The 23,464-nt window shown below is 44.2% G+C and overlaps 1 protein-coding gene across 1 annotated transcript in view; it reads right to left on the bottom strand.

Moving 5' to 3' along the window:
- Positions 1–23,464, bottom strand: part of LOC308280124 (semaphorin-5B-like) — a gene marked incomplete at both ends in the record, with an annotated part of 139,376 nt that overhangs the window by 8,888 nt on the left and 107,024 nt on the right. The window contains 3 exon segments of the mRNA XM_080720387.1: positions 3,374–3,599; positions 13,135–13,282; positions 17,503–17,646. Coding sequence (XP_080576513.1) covers positions 3,374–3,599; positions 13,135–13,282; positions 17,503–17,646 — 518 coding nt within the window.

The following is a 23,464-nucleotide window of genomic DNA, read 5'->3' as shown; positions in this document are numbered from 1 at the left end:
ATTTAGCGACCCGGTCGCTCCATTTAGCGACCCGGTCGCTCGATTTTGCGACCCGGTCGCTGAAAACTACCGACCACGTCGCGACCCGGTTGTAGGTCGCTAAATGATCTCGCCCTCTCTCCTTAACAGCCCCATAGTACAGTACCTAAAATTTTCTAAAGTAGACTTTTCTACACACTCAAAATATGTCCCATCACGATGCGCTATGAACTCGAGGAGAGGCTATTTTCATTATTCGTAGGTGACAAAGTATATAGGCTGTAAGTCGTTAACCACCCTATATACCACCATATATACCGATGTCACAAAAGGTTCTATACTACAATACTACATGCTCAAACCAAGGTATTGGGCATGTGCTAATATGAACATTTTCATATCTTTAGTTTGCACACAAGCCTTGATTTTTACTTCTTTACCCATTCAGCAGACATTTTAGGAGATAATCTAGTCTACTGGGCTTGGATGGGTGGGAGGAAGTTTCTTGCAGACAGCCTCATTGAAATGTGAAAAGAAAAGAAGAATAACAACAACAAAAAAAGGATTATGAAACTGAAGTCATGAAAGTGAAAAGGTTTTGTAGTGCAGACTTTTATCACCCAGGAGTCAGCCCACCTCCTTATCCAGAACTCAGTCATATACCGTTGTTTTGGGTTGAGATTGGCACATTTCCTGGGGCAATCTGCCTAGATCATGCATGTCACACGTGTTCTTCTTTTATACTCTCAAAAAGCGGCTGCAATGTAGTGCATTTGAAACTACGTTACAGTGCACATCATGGGGTGATCACTGCTTGCCTCTTGTGAATCGTTTTATTTAAATTTTTGTTTATTTTATTTTTATTTCGTTGCTGAGTGAGGTCAGCAGACAAAGTGACATGAGCGAGATGAAAAAAAAAAACTGGGTGAAATGTGCCAATGTCAACCAGAAACATCGGTACAAACTTGACTACTGTAACTCCCTCCTTACTGGCCTCCCAGCATGTGATTGCGCTATTTGTGCACTTATATTAAGCCCCTCCAAATGATCCAGAATGCCGCAGCACGCTTGGTCTTCAACCAGCCAAAATGTTCACGTCTCCCCCTTCTCCGTTCCCTCCATTGGCTCCAGTTACTGTCCGAACAGAGTACAAAACACTGATGTTGGCCAGCAAAGCAACCAAAGGTATGGCTACCCCATACCGTCAAAGCCTGATCCAATCCTACAACCCCTCCCGCTCGCTCAGATCAGCTAACAAAGGGAAGCGGTCTGAACCTTTCTGAAAACATCTAGGCCAACGTTCCACACATCCCAGACTCATCGCCATTCTGGCTCCCAAACTGTGAAACAAATTCCCTTTTTCAGTTGTTAGAACTGCATCACACAAAGTTTTGGAGGACCCCCTGTAGTAACTCTGAGGACCCCCTAGGGGTCCCGGACCCCCTGTGGAAGACTCCTGTCCTAGATTAATGAGGCACTACACTGTCTATCTGCATTTGATGTATGTGTTTAGTTTAGTTTACCTTGCTTACTGGATAAAGAGCATCTGCTGAATGCCTAAATTGTAAATTGTATCAGGGAAAATATTGTTACAGTATAAACTCCTATTGCAGCTTTATGCAGAAGTATTTCAGACTAAATCCACACAAACAGGAGAAGGGTGCACATCAGTATTGGCGAGGTGCTGCTGACCTTGGCAAATAAGTATAAAACTAAAGAAAAGTATTTAAATGAAAACCGATGTTTCGACCTGGAAAGGACTTCTTCATAATCCACACAAACAGCCCCATCATGAATCATTTGTGAGGTGCAATGTGGGTCGTGACAGAAATGAGCTAGTTCCTCTTCCAGACAATGCAGATATGCACGCAATTGCATCATGAGCATGCACTCAAGTATCACACGCACACAAGGGTTGGGACGATTTGAAAATGTCATATCACGATTATTGTGACAAAAGAAATTGCGATTTACAATATTATCGCAATAATCAAAATCCATTATCTTGGGCGGAACATTTGCCAAAAAATTGTCGATCTACAAGCTCACAACGCGTCGCATCAAGTACGTATATTATAAGTACCTCGGCAAATAAAAGGCGAATTGATCCCAGTGCATGACGGAGGACGATATTACGATAAATTAAATCTCCACAATACAATTTTCACGATACAAAGAGTGTGTTTTATCACAACATGCACGCACACACAAACTATACAAAACAGTATTTACATGGAAAACAGGTGCCATCCTCGAGGCTTCCCATTAGGTCAGTTTCATCCATCCATATCTCAGATGTTTAGTTTCTGTTCCTTTCAAAGGGCTGTGTAACTCTGCTAGACAAAAAGGAACTTGGCCAGACAGCCGCGCTCCAGATGGCAGTTAAAGGCTTCTGTCAGCTCAGATCAGAGCTCGCCGTGGCACCAAGGCTTGCTAGGCACGCTCCCTTGTATGCAGAGGATGGGTGTGTGTACGGTGTCTGTGAGTGTGTGTGTGTGTGTGTGTGTGTGTGTGTGTGTGTGTGTGTGTGTGTGTGTGTGCGCGCCCATGCAGTATATCGTCATTGTCGGGTGGAAACCCTGTGTCTCCAAGTTTCAAATTTGTACGTTCTTTCGCAAAGTAAAGCCCTGCTTCATCATACAAGGCCGTCGCACAAAAATAGTGAAAACAGCGGATCTACAAGCACACAACGCCTCGCGGTGCGAGGCGTTGTGTGCTTGTAGATCTGCTGTTTTCACTAGTTTAAATCATTTTTAAAAATGATAAATGCAAAACGAACGGTTTTGGACATACAAGGTTTTCACCCGACAACGACGATATATCCATATACAAGCACACAGTTATCCAACCATCGCCTGCCTGTACTTTGTTGCTTTGTTTTGTTTGTCTGAAACCAAGGCTCACAGTGGGAAACAAGTCTAAGATTTAGTTTATCCGTGATTTAGCATTTCTGCATTCAACGTGTTTTCTTTCGACTCTACGTCAAATAAACCTGTGACTCTCAACCCTGTTAATTTCAAGGACCCAGAGTTGGATATCTCTGCTGTCGGGCCGAAACCTCCTAACTCCAAAATGTTAATTTTCGGGAAAATGAGCTCAAGTGGAGTTAGGAGGTTTTGACCGAAGGGCTTTTTACTACTTTTCATTGGTTTAATATTATTTTAACCAACACACAGATGTAAAGGGTGTTCAATAGTCCTGATTTATGCAAAAAAAATCAAAAACATTATAAATGGAGTTAAGAGGTGACAGACAGTGACGATATGCATTATACCCTGATACCTTGGATATTAATTTAACTCTCTTGAGAGCGTAAAAACGGTACCAAATGGACCGCCTGTACACTATTAATTTGATCTAATCAAATCAAACCCCAGCCAACAAGAAGACTCACGGTCAGTCTCGCAGGCCCCAGAGCCATCGTTGGGACAGACGCGGGTCTCCACCTTCCTCTTGCCCAGCTGGAGCTGGTGTGGGTCGGGGAGGAGAGCGCGGCACGTGTAGCGGGACCTCTGCTCCTGGCGCGCCCCGTCCTGGCTGACGTTGACGGGCATCCAGGGGGTCCAGGGGGTGTTGCGACGCACCTCCGGACAGGCCTCCAGGTTGCAGGCTTTATACTCCTGGGAGAAGGGAAACAAAATCAATATTTTGGGGGGATTTGTCAGTGTGCGAGCCTCTTCTGTTTTTATTTTTTGTTTAGTTTTATTGGCGGGGATTACACTCACACAAAGATGGCCAAATGCGTAATGTCAGAGCTTGTTTATTGGAAGGTTGTCGAAGAATCGTTAGAATCCCCAGACTGTCTGGAAAATGTGGCATTTATCTGCATGGACACGCCTTCTAATGTACATATTGATGTACATCTGATGTGTAAATGTTACGTTAGTGAACCAAGTTTGAGGCTTAAGGATGCTTTCACCTGTACCTCGTTTGGTGCGTTTCAATTATTTATTTTTTGTTTTTGCCACTTGAACCTTAGTGTACACAGGTGTACTTCGATAACCAGGGGATCTGTCTGTATTTAGTAGCCTTGTTTTTTCCCCTGTTTTCTTATTTCCGCCTATTTTTAGATTTCTCACTTATTATGACATAGCCGAATAGGGACGGTAGGGTTCATGTGATTATACAGGTGTGAAACCTCCAAAAACATGGGTCCTCTTCCAATTGAACTCTGGTTTGTTACGAGTGAGAACACAGTTGTATGATAGTCCGGAAACAAACTTGTTATGAATTGTAATAAATCACATAAAATGTACGCTGTGGACTGTGTATAAAGTTAATAGCGTAAAAGGAAGGAAGGAAAATACAAAAAGCCCCGTCTAGGCTGTATGACAAAGTGGAACAATGAACCGTGCCTGTGAGAGTACTTAGAACAACATTTACATAAGAGAGCAGTTGGATAAAAGCCCCATACAAATATACTGTGGACACATTGAGAATATTTAAGGAGCATTCAGATGTGTTATCCTGTATGAAATGGACGATATAAATGTGCTTATTAAAATGTATAAAATTTATGACATTATTGAAAAGAGAACATTTAATTTCCCTCAGTACAGTGAATTTGCTGAGTGCTCATATTGTTCTAGCAGTTAGCTGGTAATAACGACAGATGAAATGTAATAAAACGGCGACACAATGCATTTGATATTCCGTCATGGCCAATGTAGAATCCCCTACCAAATTTCTGACCAATCAACACTGACATTCAACACCCACGAGCGCAAAGAAATAGCCCTATTTACAAATTGGTGAGCTCGAATCGTTGAAAGAAACCTGAGGTGAACGCCATACTTACATTTTTTATCATTTTTATCATTATTACGTCATAATCTGGGCTCGTGAGTCACAAGGGGGGGAAAAGTGGGACTGAGTTACTTGGGCCCACGTTGGAGGGGCCTTAATTATTTAGCTATTGAAAAATAGCTATTTTTGTGCCGTGCTGCGAGCATGTAGAGCTGCTATTTTTGAAAAGTCGTGAAAATGTGTGCCAATCTTTGAATATATGTATTTTATTTTTTCAAAAATAGCAGATCTACAAGCTCGCAGCGTATATTAATATATATTAATATTTAAAGGACTAAATAATGCCACAGCTTACCACAGCTGTGGCACAGTACCACAGCTGTGGAAGTCCTCCTGCATTGTCCCAGTGCCTAAGAAGACCCGTCCCTCGGTCCTCAATGATTACAGACCAGTCGCCCTGACATCACAGGTCATGAAGGTCTTTGAACGGCTAGTTCTGAACCTACTGAGACCGGCGGTCAGTGATCACCTGGACCCCCTTCAGTTTGCCTACCAGGCTGATATTGGGGTTGATGACGCCATCACCTACATGCTCCATAAGTCTCTCACCCATATGGAAGATCTGGGCAGCACAGTCAGAATTATGTTTTTTGACTTCTCCAGTGCTTTCAACACTATCCAACCGTCTCTGCTTGCGGAGAAGCTTACGCTGATGGGGGTGGACAAGGGCTTTGTGGCATGGATCACAGACTACCTTTCAGAAAGACCACAGTCTGTGAGACTGCAGGGCTGTCGGTCCGATGTGCTGGTGAGCAACACGGGGCCCCTCAAGGAACTATGCTCTCACCCTTCCTGTTCACTCTCTATACATCGGACTTCCGCTTCAACTCCAAGACCTGTCATCTGCAGAAGTTCTCAGATGATACCGTAGTGATCAGCAAGATCTCGGGTGACAACACGGCGGAGCACGATGGTGTGGTTAGGGACTTTGTGCAGTGGAGCGAGGACAACCATCTCAAGCTCAACGCAAGCAAGACTAAGGAGATGGTGGTGGACTTCCGCACCTCCAAGAGAGTCCCCCCGGTGCCAAGCACCATTAACGGTGAGGTGGTTGAGCTCGTGGATAACTACAAATTCCTCGGAGTACACCTGAATAGTTCACTGGACTGGTCGGACAACGCGCAGGCGATTCACAGCAAGGGGAAAAGCAGGCTGTTCCTCCTGAGAAGACTGAGATCGTTTGGGGTGTGCAATAGGATGCTACAGATGTTCTATCAGTCTGTCATGGCAAGTGTCCTCTTTTTTGGCATAACATGCTGGGGTGGCAACAACAGAGCAGGTGACACGTTTAACCTAAACAGACTGGTGAAGAAAGCAGGCTCTGTCGTTGGGTCCTCTCTGCAGGGGGTGGAGGAAGTAACCAGGGTGCGCACTGCGAAGAAGCTAGATTCCATCTTGGAGAACTCCTCCCACCCCCTCCATCTAGAGATCACCAGTTACTGGAGTAAGAGAGGAAACGACCGCTTTACCTACCCAGTACGGAGATGTGAGAGATTAGGAAAATCTTTTGTACCGGCTGCCCTTAAGCTGTACAACGAGACACATAACGGACGCTTGAAAAGGTCTCCCTTCCTAACTTAGACTTACGGAACCATTGCTGTATTGACTTTGACCTCTAAGGAACAATACATGACTCCCGGTAGCTCCGCCCCCACCTTTCCCTCCACGTTACTGCTTTGAAGTCCGACAGCCCTCACTCAGTCATTCAACAACACTGTCAGCACGATGGAGGAGAATGTCACACACAGACACACTGCATGTCGCGTTTTGGACCCAGAGCGTCGAAATCTCTTCCAAATCCGTCAACAAGACCTGGCATGAGATTAGAAAAATATGTAGGCCTATTATTAAAACAAAGCAGCAGAGAATACATAAGTTCTCTGCTGGATTCAGAGCCGTTTTACACTGACTCGGAAAGATTTAAATATGAATACACTGTATTGGCTAAATGGCTCATGACTATAACATCAACACCTTATTTGTTATGTTAAATAGCTATTGATTATCCCCCTTGGGATAATAAAGATATCTATCTATCTATATATCTATTAAGTGGCCTGCCTAACATAAGCCATAAGCATACTACCATCATCATTATCAGCACAGACTTTATTTGTTTAGATCGATTCATGCCATTATAATGATTAGTGTTATTGACCTGGGCGGAATATTAGTTACTTTCATCAAGTCATATGAACTGAGAAAATATGTGTAGGCTACTCATTTATACCAACACAAACATTGTATGTGTTTATATGAAGAAGCACCAAGGAATAGGCTACTTCATCTGATATAAAGCAACTTATCACTGGACTGGACAGTTGTGTAGGCCTACATAAGGTAAGAAAGACAACTAATAAATATAACTACCAGTGAATTTGACGCCTAAACGGCGTGTTAATGTATTTATTTGATCTGTGATGATGGTGTTTAAACAGCCTATAGCGACGAATGAGGTAGACAGTATCCTACTCTGTCTATTTCTCTTATTTCACAACAACCAGAATAAACTGCTTCAAATGTAGGCTAGGCCTACATGTTTCTTATCATGTCGATTGCTTATAAATGATATCTCTGGCGTTAAAACGTCTCGATTCCGAAAAGTTTTAGCCGCAGCGAGTCGCAAATACAGCCAAGGGTGTCGTCGCACAAATTCTGGGCCCTGGGTACAAGGATTCACTGCGGGCCCACATGAATGTTCTTCATCTGGGGATTTCAAAAATAGCAGATATACAAGCTCGCAGCGCGGCACTCTCGAGTTTATATAATCTGCTATTTTTCGATAGCTAAAGTATAAAATAATTAAGGCCCTTCCACCTTGGGCCTTAGTAACTCAGTCCCTCTTCCCCCTCTTGTGACGCACCTGCACGCATCCCCTGTTGCATGTCAGAAAAAATACACTTCGCGTTGTTCATTCATCATTAGGCTACTTGATCAGTAGCTATTTTACATAACAAATAAGGTGTTGTAGTCATGGGTCAATGGCCTTTTAGCCAACACAGTGTATTCATATTTAAATCGGCTTTTTTATATAAAAAACGGCGATCTGTGGTCCAACAGACAGGGGCTTCCTCATTCCTTTATTTCCCAAATATTCCTCTGCGGTTTTGTTCCATAGTTTTGTTCCATTAGCCGTGTAAGCTACTACACCTTCCTCCAATGCATGCCTTGCCCTGCCGACGGACCAGGAAGAGATTTCGAAGCTCTGGGTCCAACACTGAATTAGTATTTAATGTGTAAAATGTGTGTACAATCCGCCGTATTTCCCATTGAAGTGAATGAAGCCAATAGCGGCGCGCTGTGATAGTGGCGGAGGCAGCTTTTGGAGGGGGCGGAGCCGGGAGTCGTCCATTGCTGTATTGACTTTGACCTCTAAGGACCTTCCAGGAAGAGTGCTCATGTGCGCCTTGCGGTGACACGCTTCCTAGTTTCTTCTTTTTTCGCACTGATTTTTGACACTGCACTATTAGGTTGTTAGTGTTGGTAGTTTCTGAGTATTTTTGCTTTGTTTAACAATGACAGTGAGATACTTGTTTGCACTAACTAGCATTGACTGCTATGGTCTCTTTTGCAAGACACTTTATGTATATATACTTATATATTATTCGCCCCCTCTATTGATGCACCTTCTCCTTATTGGTACTGTACTGCTCTTGTCTTTGTTTTGTTTTTTTCCCTCTTATCTATCTTTCTTACGTCTCTGTAACTTTGTAAATAACTGTATACTGCTGTGCTACTACTGGACAACTAAATTTCCCCCTTGGGATAATAAAGGTATCTATCTATCTATCTATCTATCTATCTATCTATCTATCTATCTATCTAATGCACATAATGAAGCTGCACAGTGTCTAAGGGGTAATGTGTTTTTTCTTTGCAATGTTCTAATGCTTAATTTATGCTCCGTCGTACATCGGCTTAACACTTGGAGAAAGTGAAGCACTTTGGAAAGGATAAAGGCTCTATATAAATGCACCATGGTATTACCATTACTCTGTGTATAAGAGTGTGTGTGTGTGTGTGTGTGTGTGTGTGTGTGTGTGTGTGTGTGTGTGTGTGCGCGTGCGTGCGTGCGTGCGTGCGTGCGTGCGTGCGTGCGTGGATGTGCACATGTGCGTGTGTTCATTTGAAGCGTGGATAATAATTCCAGTCCATCTTGCTGCTTTACTAGCAGCTTGAAAACTTTCAAAACGAGCCTTGAGTTGAAACTAGTAAGGAAGATATTTATTTTTTAAATGTAGTGCTGTGGACATGGCATCCCGACAGCATAAATTGGCAAGTCTGCATTCCCCTGCTGAGAGGCTGTGTCTTAGGGTGAGATAATGATGGCATATACCTTTTGGCATGGACCGTTTCCAGAAAAGTTACAATAATAAAGAGTTCAAACAGGGTCACTAAAACAGGAGGTCTACAGCCTAATGGCACGTCTGAAAAATCAATAGTCTCTGATAATAAACACTTAAAAGAGAGGCCAAATATACCGTTCGTGCCTGTTGAGATCGCCACATTTTCTGGAGCAACCTGCCAAGATCACACATGTCACATTATTTTTTTCACTCTCAAAAAAGTGCCTGCAATGTAGTACATTTGAAACTACATTGCATGGGGTGATCACTGCTTGCCTCCTGTGAATTGTTTTATTTTTGTTTATTTCGTTGCTAAGTGAGGTCAGCAGACAAAGTGACGTGAGTGATATGAAAAAAACCTGGGTGAAATGTACCAATCTCAACAGGCAATAACGGTATGCAGTATCTCTGGCATGTCCCTTCTGGCTGTTCTGTTCAGTCTGAACTAAGACATAACATCATAGGACCTTTGAACAACTTAAACTCACCTCTATACTGTAGGCTTGCTTTCACTTGTTTATTTTATATTTAAAAATTAAATGTATTGATTATTGATTATTATCATCATCATCATTATTATTGCGACCGAAGGTCGCATATACTCTGAAGAACCGTGGTCGCTTGAGTGTCTTTCCGTAACCTCTGTGATGTCAGTGTGATGTCAGCGAGTTGTGACATCACTTCCTGTACAGGGCGGCTACACGAAATGTGGATAACACTATATATGGAGATAGTCCAGTCCATCATGTCATATGGGACTACCGTCATAGAAAGTAGCCATTGTTAGGCCGGAGTCAATGGCTGATACGGGCGGCTGGACTTAGATCACCTATGAAAGGATGTCCATGAAAGAATGTCCATCCACCTGGAGAAAAGAAAATGTAACAAGGAGGTGGCAACGGGGCGGCCAGATAAAGTTATTAGGCCTGGATCCAACTTTAAGTCGATGTATCAAACCGGTACTCGAAACGTACTTAGAATTTAACATATTTTCTAAAGTAAATATGGGGGCGGCTGTGTTAAGAACGTTTCGTTGTCAAGCTCAACGTTGGGCATTTGGACCTATACATGGAGAAATGGAGCGAATCTGTTTGGCCTAAACATGGAGATGTGGATAACACTATATATGGAGATAGTCTAGTCTAATATGTCATATGGGACTACCGTCATAGACAGTAGCCATTGTTAATCCGGAGTCAATGGCTGACTGTCTGTACAGGAAGTGATGTCACATGACATGACACTTTTTATGCCCATATATGAGTCCTAACATGGAGATGTGGATAACACTATATATGGAGATAGTCTAGTCCAATATGTCATATGGAACTACCGTCATAGACAGTAGCCATTGTTAGGTCGGAGTCAATGGCTGTCTGTCTGTCTGACTGTCTGTACAGGAAGTGATGTCACATGACATACTTTTTATGCCCATATATGAGTCCTTCTGTACCACATCTCCATGTTTAGGCAAACTCCACACAGAAAGGCCCTATCGCCAACCCAACCTAGGGTGTGAGCGATAGGGCCTTTCTGTGTGGAGTTTGCATGTTCTCCCTGTGTCTCCTAGGGTTGATACCCTCACAAAAACATGAACAAACTCCCCCCAGAATGACAACAACTAGAATCGTCAGAGAAACGCTGTGGTTGGCCAGATGGTCAAGAATTGGCACGCATGTCACCATGAGGTCGCATTCCACCCTCAGGTGTCTTACTAGTTATTACAGAACATCTATCTATCTTGTTAAAAAACCCACCGAATGCCAGACTTTATATTATTTAATGGCCATTGTTGCCAGCCATTTTGTTTAATTTCGGCTAAACGGCTAAAGTGCACGAGCGTGCACGGCCAGGCTATACATTTTTTTCTGTCTACATAGCAAAAAAAAGTAAGACGATCCGATAAACGGTTATGGAGATATAGGCCAAAATGTTTATAATGTAATCTGGTGTAAAACAATAACAGAGGAAATTGATATGATATATATATGTTACAGGATATTTGGGTAACCCAGGACGTTCATTGTAAGAGCGCTCGTTTTGTAGTTCACCACACACTAATCACCACCAGATGGCGACGTCAGCCACTGGATAAGAGAGTTACGTCACGCTTTGAACTCGCCGCAGACCGGAAGTGTTTACTCTTTATTTACTAGCCTAGCCTAGCCTAGCCTAGCCTAGCCTAGCCTAGCCTAGCCTAGCCATTAGCTCCATTGTAGTCACTTGGACAGGGCGTTTAACGTGCGCTTGCCCAGGCCTTACGGCCTGGGCATAAATATAACGATTGCATTCACCGCGGCCACTCGCGCCTGCGGCGCTCGGGGGCGAAGAGCAGGACCAAGGTCCGCTGGCCTTCGCGCCGCTTGGGGCTTCGTGGACCCAGGGGGGCCTCGTAACTCGTTTGGGCTTCGTGGATACAGGGGGGCTTCGGTAGCCGCTCGCAGTGTCGTGGACAATAGAGCGGCGCACCGCCTGGAGTACGTTGTATTGGCGACCGCTTGCTCCGCCCCGTGCCGCACCACGAGTGCTCCGCGTCTCGAATGTCCTGTTTCTCTTTAAAACCGTGACATATACACCTATATAAGTGAACAGTTTTAGTTTGAGTTGTTTTAAAACCATATTAAAAAAAAGTGTGTTAAGTGTGTTTTTGGCACCGGGAACCCTTATTAAAAAGTGTGTAAAGTGTGTTTTTGGCACTCAGGGAGTTAACTTAAAAAAATGTAAGACACCAAGAATGTTAAGTCTTGGTGTCTTAATGCTTAATGCTTTGTGTAAAGCACTTTGAATTGTCTCGCGTTGAAATGCGCTTTGCTAATAAACTTGCCTTGTCTATATTCTAGCGGTGCATGCAGGCAGATGGGCAAGATGCCTGCTTAACAAATGACACCATACAAGTTTGCACACTGTCGGGTGCAAAACCTTGTATGTCCAAAACCTTCATTTTTGTCGTATTATTTTAAAAACTATTTAAAATAGTGAAAATAGACGATCTACAAGCACACAACGTGTGCTTGTAGATCTGCTATTTTCACTACTTTTATGCGACACTTTTGTATGATGAAGCAGGGCTTTAATTTAAGAAAGAACAGACACATTTGAAACTTGGGAGATATGAGGTTTCTGTCCGACAGCTACCATAATGAATGTAACTCTGAGTCAGACTGGTGGCTGAATCATAATGGGACCTTTATCTTCATTCTCCGTTTTGGGAGCTGAACTGTGTTCTGAGCTCAGTGAATTAGGAGGGCGGGGGAAATAGCAGGAACACAACTAAGTGGTTTGGTGCCTGACCATAATTTATGGAAGGAGAAGACAAAAAGTTTAGAGAGAAGAGGGTTGAATATGTTGGCTTATACACTCTGGAATGAACAGAGTGGCTGTGAGGAATGGACAAACTAAAGTCTTCTGATGTTGTAATCGATATTGATTCAAAGATTTGCACACATTTTCACGACGTTTCAAAAAAATAGCAGCTCTACAAGCTTGCAGCGCGGCGCTCGGGGGCCGCGCTGTGAGCTTGTATATCTGCTATTTTTCAATGGCTAAAGTATAAAATAATTCCAGGCCCCTCCACCTTGGGCCCTAGTAACTCAGTCCCACTCCCCCCCCCACCCCATTGTGACGCCCCTGGGTGAATTCAATCTCACGTTGTAATATAACGGGGTGAGGTGTACCATGGTGCATTCTATCTCATGTTGTAATATAACGTGGTGAGGTGTAGCATGGTGCATTCTATCTCATGTTGTAATATAACGTGGTGAGGTGTACCATGGTGCATTCTATCTCATGTTGTAATATAACGTGGTGAGGTGTACCATGGTGCATTCTATCTCATGTTGTAATATAACGTGGTGAGGTGTACCATGGTGCATTCTATCTCATGTTGTAATATAACGGGGTGAGGTGTACCATGGTGCATTCTATCTCATGTTGTAATATAACGGGGTGAGGTGTACCATGGTGCATTCTATCTCATGTTGTAATATAACGGGGTGAGGTGTACCATGGTGCATCCGGGGCAGGTGTTTCCGTTCTCACAGGTTCTGGTCCTGGAGTGGACCCCTCCTCCACAGTCGGCGCTGCAGCGGGCCCAGGGCCCCCATGACGTCCACAACATAGGCTGGGGACACGGGATCTTCTCATTACACAGCCTGGGGAGAAAACACACACACACACACACACACACACACACACACACACACACGGGAGGGAGGGATGGGTGGACGGACAGACAGAGAGACAAAGGGACAGATGGTTAGGTTAGAACTGAAGACATACTGTACAGTAACATACAAGGGGGGAGAAGACGACAGCCAGCCTCCCCTAAGTAACAAGAAATCTTGTGAAATAAAATGTCGCCAACCAATCATCAAGGACGATGATACACGAAAGAAGAAGCTTATCGATCGATGTGCCTTATAGGAGCTGAGCAGGTATCGGTCTACCTGATTGGCCAAACCCAACTATTCAACTTTGTGGATTGGCCGATCTTTGGGTGATATTTGTGCCGCTGATCCAGTATAAGTTAGTATGTATGTATATAAATACAATACCATTCGCAGCAGTGAAAAGGTCAAAGCTTAAAACAAAAGCTTATATTTGTATTTATTGTGAGAGCATACCAATGTGACATTCGGAGGCCCCTGTCATCAGGAAACTGTGAAAGCGTTCATGGGCAAAGGGGGAAATTTGCCAGGTGTGAAAATCAGGCACGACAATGAGGGGGAAAGGGCATTTTGAAGAGGTCAGATGTCATATCTGGATACTGCTGGATATATCAGCTGAATGGACCGGAGAGAGACCACGATGAGAGAGAGCACTGTGCTGGTGTGACCGTGGGGCACACAGTGTACTACTTTGTAGGGATCTGTAACGGTTACACTCCTGTAGTTGTCCAAGTCTTCGATACAGTAACTTGGCGCTGGGCTAAGGTACCTCCTGTGACGGCAGAGGTTCCCTTTATGCGCCAAGGCCTCACTGCTGTGCTTATTATAGATGTTATCTACGTATGGGGGGGAAAGGGTGGAGGGGAGTACTGCAACGTGCTTTATGCATTTAATGTCGACACGCGCCGATGGTTCAAGCCCCGGGTTTCCGGGACCGTTCCATCGGGGCGACGCTTTCACTCGGCCTGTGTCTTGGGGAAAGTCATGTATATCTATGGAGGAGACACCCAGCTGACTGGACCCACCAATGACATCTACAAGGTGGACACCGCCACAATGGTCTGGTCTTTAATTAACACCAGAGGAACTCCGCCATCTGCTGCAGGTCACTGCAACCAACTCAAGGTCACTGCAACCATCTTCGGGACAAAGATGTATATATTGTGGGATGCAGGACACAACAAGGGTGGATATCACATCAGAGTGTTTGACACCGAGACCGACTGCTGGCTAAGCACGCCTTCTGCGCAGCTTCCAACAGAATGCTGGAAACATTCGTCCTTTGCCTACAAGGGAGAACTGTGCGTGTTTGGTGGGGGGAAACGGACACAGGTCTTCGATTGCTTGTGGAGATTCAACCCAGAGACTTTCTCCTGGAGGAAGGCTGAGCTCGGGGGGAGAGCACCGCTTAAGGTGTGTAGGATGTGCTGCTGCGTGGTGGGAGACCGTATCGTCCTTTTTGGAGGATACGATTACGTGCTCACTGATGACCTGTACATCTTAGACTTGCGTCTAGACTTGCCCTTGCGTCTGAAGACGTTATGCAAGGCAGAAGTTGTTCGGTACGGACTGGAGCAGCACGTACTCCGACGTGACGTCAGAAGGGAACTGGCAGTCATCAGACATGGTAAAAACTACTGGATTCGCCATTTCTGAATGAACGCTTTAACAGTGCTGATCAAACTGGCAAGGATGATGGATCCCCAAAATGTTGTGTTTGGCCACAGACACGCATCTCAAAATATATTGTACCAGGGAGTGACCCGTCATGCAGTGATGTTACTAGGTTTTCAATGTAATGGGTCCCGGGACCCACAGGTGGTCATTCAAATGGGTCCCAGAAAAGTTTTATGAGTCCTCAATACAATGTTTTCGAGCGCTGTGAGCTTGTAGATCGGCTATTTTCAAAATGTTTGCCTATTTCTCTTATTTATTTTACAATTTGGCTAATGTTTGAACTTAGAACTACTAAAACTACTAAAACATGTGCCCCTAATGAATTCGGGCGCGCAAAATGGCGGACGTCAGTGGAATCAAAACATTGACGTTTCTATCGCCTGTTTAAGACTTTCTACGTGGATTTTATTTGTGTTAACGTAGGGTAAAGTAGGATGCTTTCACCCATGAACAATGGTGGTGTCTGTGGAATTTTAAAATGTTTTTCTTTTACCGCGACGTGGTAAATTATTTTAACATGGACTCCAATGGAGGAGCATCCCCAGGACCCCAGGACCATGACATGAATGAGTCCCTGGGCGACTTGAATGAGTTTTTGAAGCGGGATGCGCACGTAATGACATCACTGGTCATGAGCAAAGATTTGAGTTAAAATGTTTGCTTTGAAAATATATAGATTTGCACAAATTGTCATGATTAAAAAAGTCTAAAGTATTGTACGTTCAGAGAATAAATGGCTACCTGACACGAAGGGTAGGGAGGTGAACTTGCGCCCGCCCACTCACACAAACACACGCACGCAAGTCCTCTCAATTTGACCTAAGGGGTTCCAACATCAGTCCTAGGTACACACAATGCGTCACTTTGCGCTGTGTTTCGAGCCTGTGAATCTGCTACTTTTGATGCTTTTGAGTGACACTGTAGTGTGATCAAGCAGGGCGGTAACTAGTTTTTTCCGGCCTAAACGCGTTCTAAATCAGGGTAAACCAATCGGAAGCCTCTGTGCCTATGACATCATGGACAAATCAACAAAACCGAAGTGTTTCATTGGTCTCGTTAACTCATGTCATCATCATTAGTGACATCATCATTTTTCTACATGCCTTTTTTTCCGGCCTAAACGCGTTCTAAATCAGGGTAAACCAATCAGAAGCCTCTGTGCCTATGATATCATGGACAAATCAACAAATTCGAAGTGTTTCATTTGTCTGGCTAACTCATGTCATCATCATTAGTGACATTTTTCGAACAAAAAGCGGGGCATAGGAGCGGTTTGCACCGCTCAAAAAGACGTATACGCCATGCCCATGACGCAACACGGTCCGGAGTAAAATAGAGCGTCTATGCTCCATTGACTACAGTTCTATGAGGATGCATACAAACTGCTTTATCTCTGAATAATATAATAACGCCTTAAAGGCTGTAAAGGCCGAAAACCCCCATTGACTTGAATGGGAAAATGCAGAAACGCCAACCTCACTCGCAATTTCCCGGAATTGCATCTTTCTAGTTACGTTGTATTAACTCATTGGTTGTTTACAGCCGAGGAAACCGAAGATTTTTCTATGTCTTTCACTGCTGGCTTCTCCTACCTGTTAACGCGGGCGCTAATCCAGTTCCCATCGTGCGCGATCGGACATTACTATGCATCGTGTGTTCGCGTTCCGTTGAAATTTTGAAAATTGATCAATCCGTTCTCCATCTGTAAGCCGTGGTGTTTAATAATAATAATAATAATAACGGGCCAGAATAGAGGACAGACCATCCGCTTCCGGTTTGCGGCCTCAATGTTAATCGGTCCGCTCCATAATGTGTCCGTGTAGAAACGGATCCAGGAGCATTAGCTCCAGCCTATTTTAGTTTGGCTTTGATATATATATTTTTTTTTATTAAAGCTTATTAAATCTACAAAGGGGTATTTTTTTTGGCAGCAGTTGTGTTAACATACGTTTCCCTACAGATTGGTTCAAATAACAATTCATTCGTTAAAATGAGTTCCAGATTGCAGCTAGTGCTGTGTGTACCGCTCCCATGTTAGCCTCAAGATTTGAATGAAGTCAAAGGTCGACGGCAAATCTTGAGCTGAGCACTCTGCAGAGGAGTCTCTTTATTCACCTTCCAGGTTTGGTAAGGATGGAGGGTCAGAGGCGTCTCTCACCAGAGTGGAACAAGTACTCAAATGTTTTGCTTAAGTAAAAGTATCAATACTGCAATATAGAAGTACGGAATTCAAAATTGACTTGGGTAAAATTATAAAAGTATTGACATCAATAAGTACAAAAAGTAGAAGTACAAAATGCTTGAAATTATCAGAATTTATCAAGCTCACAATGTGTTGTGAGCATGTAGATTGGCTATTTTCATATAGCCAAGGTATAAAATAGGGCTAAAGTGGTTTATGTATATCTGCAAAGAAACTAGTAACTAAAGCTTTCAACTAATTGTAGTGGAGCAAAAGTACAATATTAGGATCCAAGATGTAGCGTAGCAGTACTACAAATGCCTCCAAAGTAAAGGTACTCTCTCACCTCTCCTCGCGGCCCTGGCCCACGCAGACGCGTCCGCCGTGCCGAGGCGACGGGTTGTTGCAGGAGCGCTGGCGGACCTCGAAGCCGATGCCACAGCTGGTGCTGCACTGGCCCCACGACGACCACGGTGTCCAGCCTCCATTCCTGCATGGCGGGGAGAGAGAGAGACACACATAGAGCAGTGGTGTTAAGTTGCTTTAGTCAGGAACACTCACGTCATAGATTTAACCATTTACTGAATACAGTTAGACTTGGCGTCAAAGGGCTCTGCGTTCGGAGATGTTCCCTGAATTCTGTACTGTACACGCATGCTTGCCAAACAAAATCAGGGGACTTTAACCTGTTTGGTGCCAATCCCGAGTTTCCCAAGTTTGTATTGGTACCCTACCTGTGCCAACCCAGAGTTTCCCGAGTTTGGGCAGTTTTTTCCCCCCAAAAAAAAAATCTTTTTTTGGACCTCAAATTTTTTTTTAGGCATGATCGCGATCGCGAAATTGCATGTTTAACCCCCATACCAAACCCATCTTTCAAACATGGCAGCCATGTTTGTTTACATAATGTAAATACATAATGGCTGATATCTGATGAATGCCTGAAAGGATTTCCAAGCGGATTTTTTTTATTGAAAGCTGTGAACAGCGTGCACACACGTGGTGCTGGTGCATGATCTAGGCATGGGAGTGCATGATCCATGCACTATGAATTACATGGAAGTCTAGGGAGACCATGGCATCGCGGACCTTCAAAGAGATTTAATTGATAGCAACAAAAGTGTTAAGCAAAACCCACCATAGGGATACAATAGTAGTACAATAGCATTACACTGACATTAGCTTGAATCAGCAGACATAAATGGCAAGTATCTGAGCCTATGCCAGACACAAAAGGTGGAGGCTGGGGTGGAGGAGGCAGCTAAGCAGCAGCAGATCCGAAGCTTCGGATGAAGGACAAGCAGAGCTATAGTGAACGCGAGCCGCATTTAAAGGAGCCTCCCTTACTGAGCGAGAGCTCTGATTGGATTAGACAGTGTGATGTAATGATTAGCAGATCTTTGAATGAGGAGTAGGAAAGGAACTGACTGACAGCTGATTACAGCTGGGGCGGGCGAGACTCATAAACTAACGCTATGCTTCATTAAGTACATTTATTCAAGTACTGTACTTAAGCACAATTCTGAGGTAATTGTACTCCAATTCCCAATATTTATACTTCTACTCCACTGCAGCTCGGATTCCAATATTCCACATTTACTGCACTACAATTATTTGAAAGGTTTAGTCGAAGAACGATAGAGAAGAGAGAGATAACGAGCCTAGAGGAGGAGAAAGAAGAGAGAGAGGAGGAGGTATAGCGAGGGCCAGGCCACAATGAGTAGGAAGGAGAGGAGGAGAGAGTGAGAGAACAGGGAGCAGACACAGATAGATCTGTGTGATGGAATGCAGAATCGACCCATGTATTCAATAGACTGAACAAGAGCAGACGGCGGGGTTGCATTATTCCCTCTGTACACTGTACAGTGTCTAGACTCTCAACACATTATGACCCAAGGCCCATGCTACAAAATCCTACATTTTCAGAAAAACATATCGTCACTGGCGGGCAGAAACCTCGTATCTCCAAGTTTCAAGTTTGTATGTTTTTTCACTAAGTGAAGCCCTGCTTCATCATACAAGGCTGTCGCACAAAAGTAGTGAAAACAGCCGATCTACAAGCACACAACGCCTCGCGGTGCGAGGCGTTGTGTGCTTGTAGATCTGCTATTTTAGTTCATTTATAAAATGATAAATACAAACCGAACGTTCTTGGACATACAAGGTTTCCACCCAACAACGACGATATGTTGCTACAGTGTGTGTGTGTATTTATATATACTAGAAGCTGGGCCGCCCTTCGGGCGGCCCAGCGTCTAGTCGGCGACCTGGCCAACTCGGAACAATGTAAATAGGGAATGAATGCCCCGCCCTTTAATGCAAACCCCATTATACCTGTTTTCATAGGACCCGTTTTGACCATTTGTCTGCCTGTGTCCATTTATGCCCATATATGGAGATATCTGTATCTGTCTGTCTGTCGGTGTCCATTTTATGTCCATATATGGAGATCACTGCAGTTATAGTTCTGGGTCCATTTTATGCCCATATATGCCCATATATGGAGATATCTGTCTATCTGCGTCCATTTTATGCCCATATATGGAGATCTCTGTATCTGTCTGTCTGTGTCCCTTTTATGCCCGTATATGGAGATCTTTGTGATTCTGCATCCATTTTATGCCCATATATGCCATATATGGAGATATATGTTTATCTGCGTCCATTTTATGCCCATATATGAGATTTCTGTCGCTTTTTCAAACAGATGGTCAAAACGGGTCCTATGACAACAGGTATAATGGGGTTTGCATTAAAGGGGGAACCGGCACTGTGTCTGCAACACAGTCGGAGGCACAGACAGATACAGAGATCTCCATAATGGGAATAAAGGGACACAGACAAACAGATGGAGGAGGAGACAAACTTAATGCAAACCCCATTATACCTGTTGTCATAGGACCCGTTTTGACCATCTGTTTGCCTGTGTCCATTTATGCCCATATATGGAGATATCTGTATCTGTCTGTCTGCGTCCACTTTATATGGAGATATCTGTATCTGTCTGTCTGCGTCCACTTTATGCCCATATATGGAGATCTTTGACCATCTGTTTGCCTGTGTCCATTTATGCCCATATATGGAGATATCTGTATTTGTCTGTCTGCATCCATTTTATGCCCATATATGGAGATCTATGCAGATGTCAGACATCAGAATCCGAACCTTTCGTGCTGGTTCCAGAAAATCGTGTATCGGGTCGGGTCGAGGCCGAGCACTGCACTACCTGCTGCGGTGGGGAACGCGCGTGCCGAATTTGAAATAGGGAATGAATGCCCCACCCTTTAATGCAAACCCCATGAATGCCCCAGCCTTTAATGCAAACCCCAATATACCTGTTGTCATAGGACCCGTTTTGACCATCTGTTTGTCTTTGTCCACTTATGCCCATATATGAAGATCTCTGCACACACAGTACCGGTTGCGGAAAACTCTGATGTCAGACTTTATGCCCATATCTGGAGAACGCGCGTGCCGGTGGGAAGAAGGGTTCTCGAGATCCGCGGATTACATACATACATACACATTCACAGAGATTTTGTGTTGACTCATGTGGCGTACGTGATGTCAGAGCCTTTTATGAAGTGATGTCACAATGACTCAGCGCTTGCGCCGATTTCCTCCGGAACAGCCTGATGTCAACAATCAGCTCTGCATAAGGAGATTCCGAGCGTTTCGCGCCGGTTTCGGAAAACCGCGAGTCGGGTCGGGTCGAGGCCCGGCACTGCACTCCGCGCGGCGGCGGGGAACGCGCGTGCCGAATCTGAAGCCGGTGGGACAAACGGTTCTCGAGATACGCGGATTACAAACAAACAGACAGAGATTTGTCGCATTTATAGATAGATATACTGTATATATATACATATATACGATATGTTGCTACAGTGTGTGTGTGTATTTATATATATATAATATATAATATATATATATATATATAGTGACTCAACTTTGGTCCAGAGGAGGATACAGCATTCAACTATTAGTTCTCGGCTCCAATCACTCGAGGGGGTTATTTTATATTCACCTTGTGTGTCCCTGCTTATTAATGAGCCCCCGATAAGTTAGCTTTGTGCAAGTTTTGGACTTAACCTGGAATCGCAAGGCTGCTTTGCACACGAAAAAAGAAAAAAGAAAAAAAGAAGAAAAAACACAGAGTAAAGGCACAAGAGGGAAAATTATATGAGTTGTAGATTCTCATGTATGGAAAGCAAATGAGGTATTAAAAGATTGACTTGGGTAGGGTGGAGTACTTCATCCTTGGGGCAGTGGAGTGAGACTAGGAGTTCAATCTCAGTTCAACGTATACTGCACTTTAAAGATCTGGCTGTAATCACAGCAGTCGTCTCCACCCCCCTTGGCTTCCCTGAGCATGAGCCGCAAGGCCGAGGTAAAGTGAGGTGAGGAGTAAGGACCATTCACACACACACTAAAATCCTGTTGCGTTTATCCTATGAACCCTTGCATCCCTATTCTGGACATAGGCGAACATTTTACAAAATATAGGTGAACAAAACTGAAAATTGTGTCCAAGCTCACAATGCGTACATTAGCAGCGCGTTTTGCGAAGAGATTTGGTGTAGAGCAGGGGTCTTCCAACATTTTCAGGCCACAGACCCCTTAGTTGAGAGAGAGATGAATCATGGACCCCCCACAACCTGTTACTAGATTCCATATAGTTTCATCTTTTGAAAGCACAATCATCAGAGTATTTTGAAATTATTTCAATTTGTGTTTTCAGATATTTAACCACTTGAACCGTCAATCCTTAAAAAACTTGAGCTTGTAGATCTGCTATTTTTGGCTAAAGTTCTCAGAATAGTGCGACGATTCGTAAGGATCAAAGCGAGTTCAGGGGGCGGTCCCAAGGGAGCGCGCGCGCGGAGGGGGGTGGGTCACTAGGTCCTGCCCCCCCCTTACCCATAGTTCTTAGGGAAGTCAGATGGTGGGACTCAGTCTTGTTGCATAGCACTGCTGCTTGCTACCATGCTGCAGTACACACACAAGTGCCACACTTGTTGCTTGCAGGTAGCTGTGCTGCTGCCCACCGCTTGGAGAGGGTGCCTAACTTGGCTGAGTATTTCTGTCTGTTTCTGCTATTTTTCTATCGCTCAATTCATGTATGTTCAATGACCATACATGAAGCTAGTTAACATTTGTTTGTTAGGTTTCTCTAGAACTTGATTATATTGTGTTTTTCTCTAGATAGATATCCATTTACATTGTTATATTGCTGTTAATGTACTGACCTATTATCTTGTTTATTATTGCAATGTTGTATCTGCTTATTGTAAGTCGCTTTGGATTAAAAGCGTCTGCTAAATGCCTAAACTGTAAACTGTAAACTGTAAACTTAGCTGCCAAACTAAGAAGCTGTGTTCTTGGCCAGGTTGTATGGGAAGTTTGAGATTGTTATTCTGGTAATCGCTGAATTCTAAACTGCTGTTTCAAGGTTCAGATTTCTTGCTATCGTTGCTGGTGCCTAGCTGATTTCTGTACTTTCAGTTTGTTGCTAAAGCTATTTCAAAGGTGTTACAGGCTTGCTAAAGTTGCTAAAGGTAAACTCCGTATCATAGAAGTTGGCTGTGGCTACGGGCTAAATGCTAACTTATTTCGTGCCCTGGTGGGCCTTTACTGGGCTACCATGAGTTAAAGTAATCTCAGTCGTTGGGTTTGTCGATAACCATGTCAGTACTTTGCAACGGCGCGGGCCGTATCGGCTAGCGCGGAACAACAGGTTTAATGTATAGTCAGCTAGGAGCTAGCTGGTGGCTATTGCTAGCCGGCTATTTCGGTAAGGATGCTGTTAGCTGGTAAATCAATGTGCTAGCCATGTCAGGCATAGAGCGGCGGCCCGCGTGAAAACACAGCCCCGTAGCAGGTAATGAATCACGCTAGGAGGACTCAGTTTGTAGGTTGCAGGTGTCTGTAAACGGCAGAGTTCACCTAGCTCCTGAGCTAGCCGAGTCACGTCAAGCGGTGATTTACGGCATGACGTTCGGCAGCAAATACTAAGCGCTGCGTGTGGGAAATGTAGTTCTCTATCATGCCAAGCCTCGGCGTCGTGCTAGTAGCAAGCTTCGCCCGCAGCGTGCTTAATCTAGTTAGTATGGGGCCTATATTGCTTCTGCCTCGCCTCGGGTTATGTGTATGTTTTCCTCTTTTTGCACTGTCTGGCCGTCTTAACAGCTGCTGCTTATGAGGTGCTAGTTGCTATACCTTAGCAGCTACTAAATGGTTCCTGTCGCTTCTTGGACCATAGTAGGGCTGCTGCCATTTACCGTGGCGTAGAAGCCCTCGCGGGAGGAACTTTT

Source organism: Nannobrachium achirus, assembly GCF_963921795.1.
Source record: "Nannobrachium achirus genome assembly, chromosome: 24".
Taxonomy (NCBI): domain Eukaryota; kingdom Metazoa; phylum Chordata; class Actinopteri; order Myctophiformes; family Myctophidae; genus Nannobrachium; species Nannobrachium achirus.
Note: the sequence above shows the minus strand (reverse complement) of the source record. Positions and strands in the feature narration are given on the sequence as shown.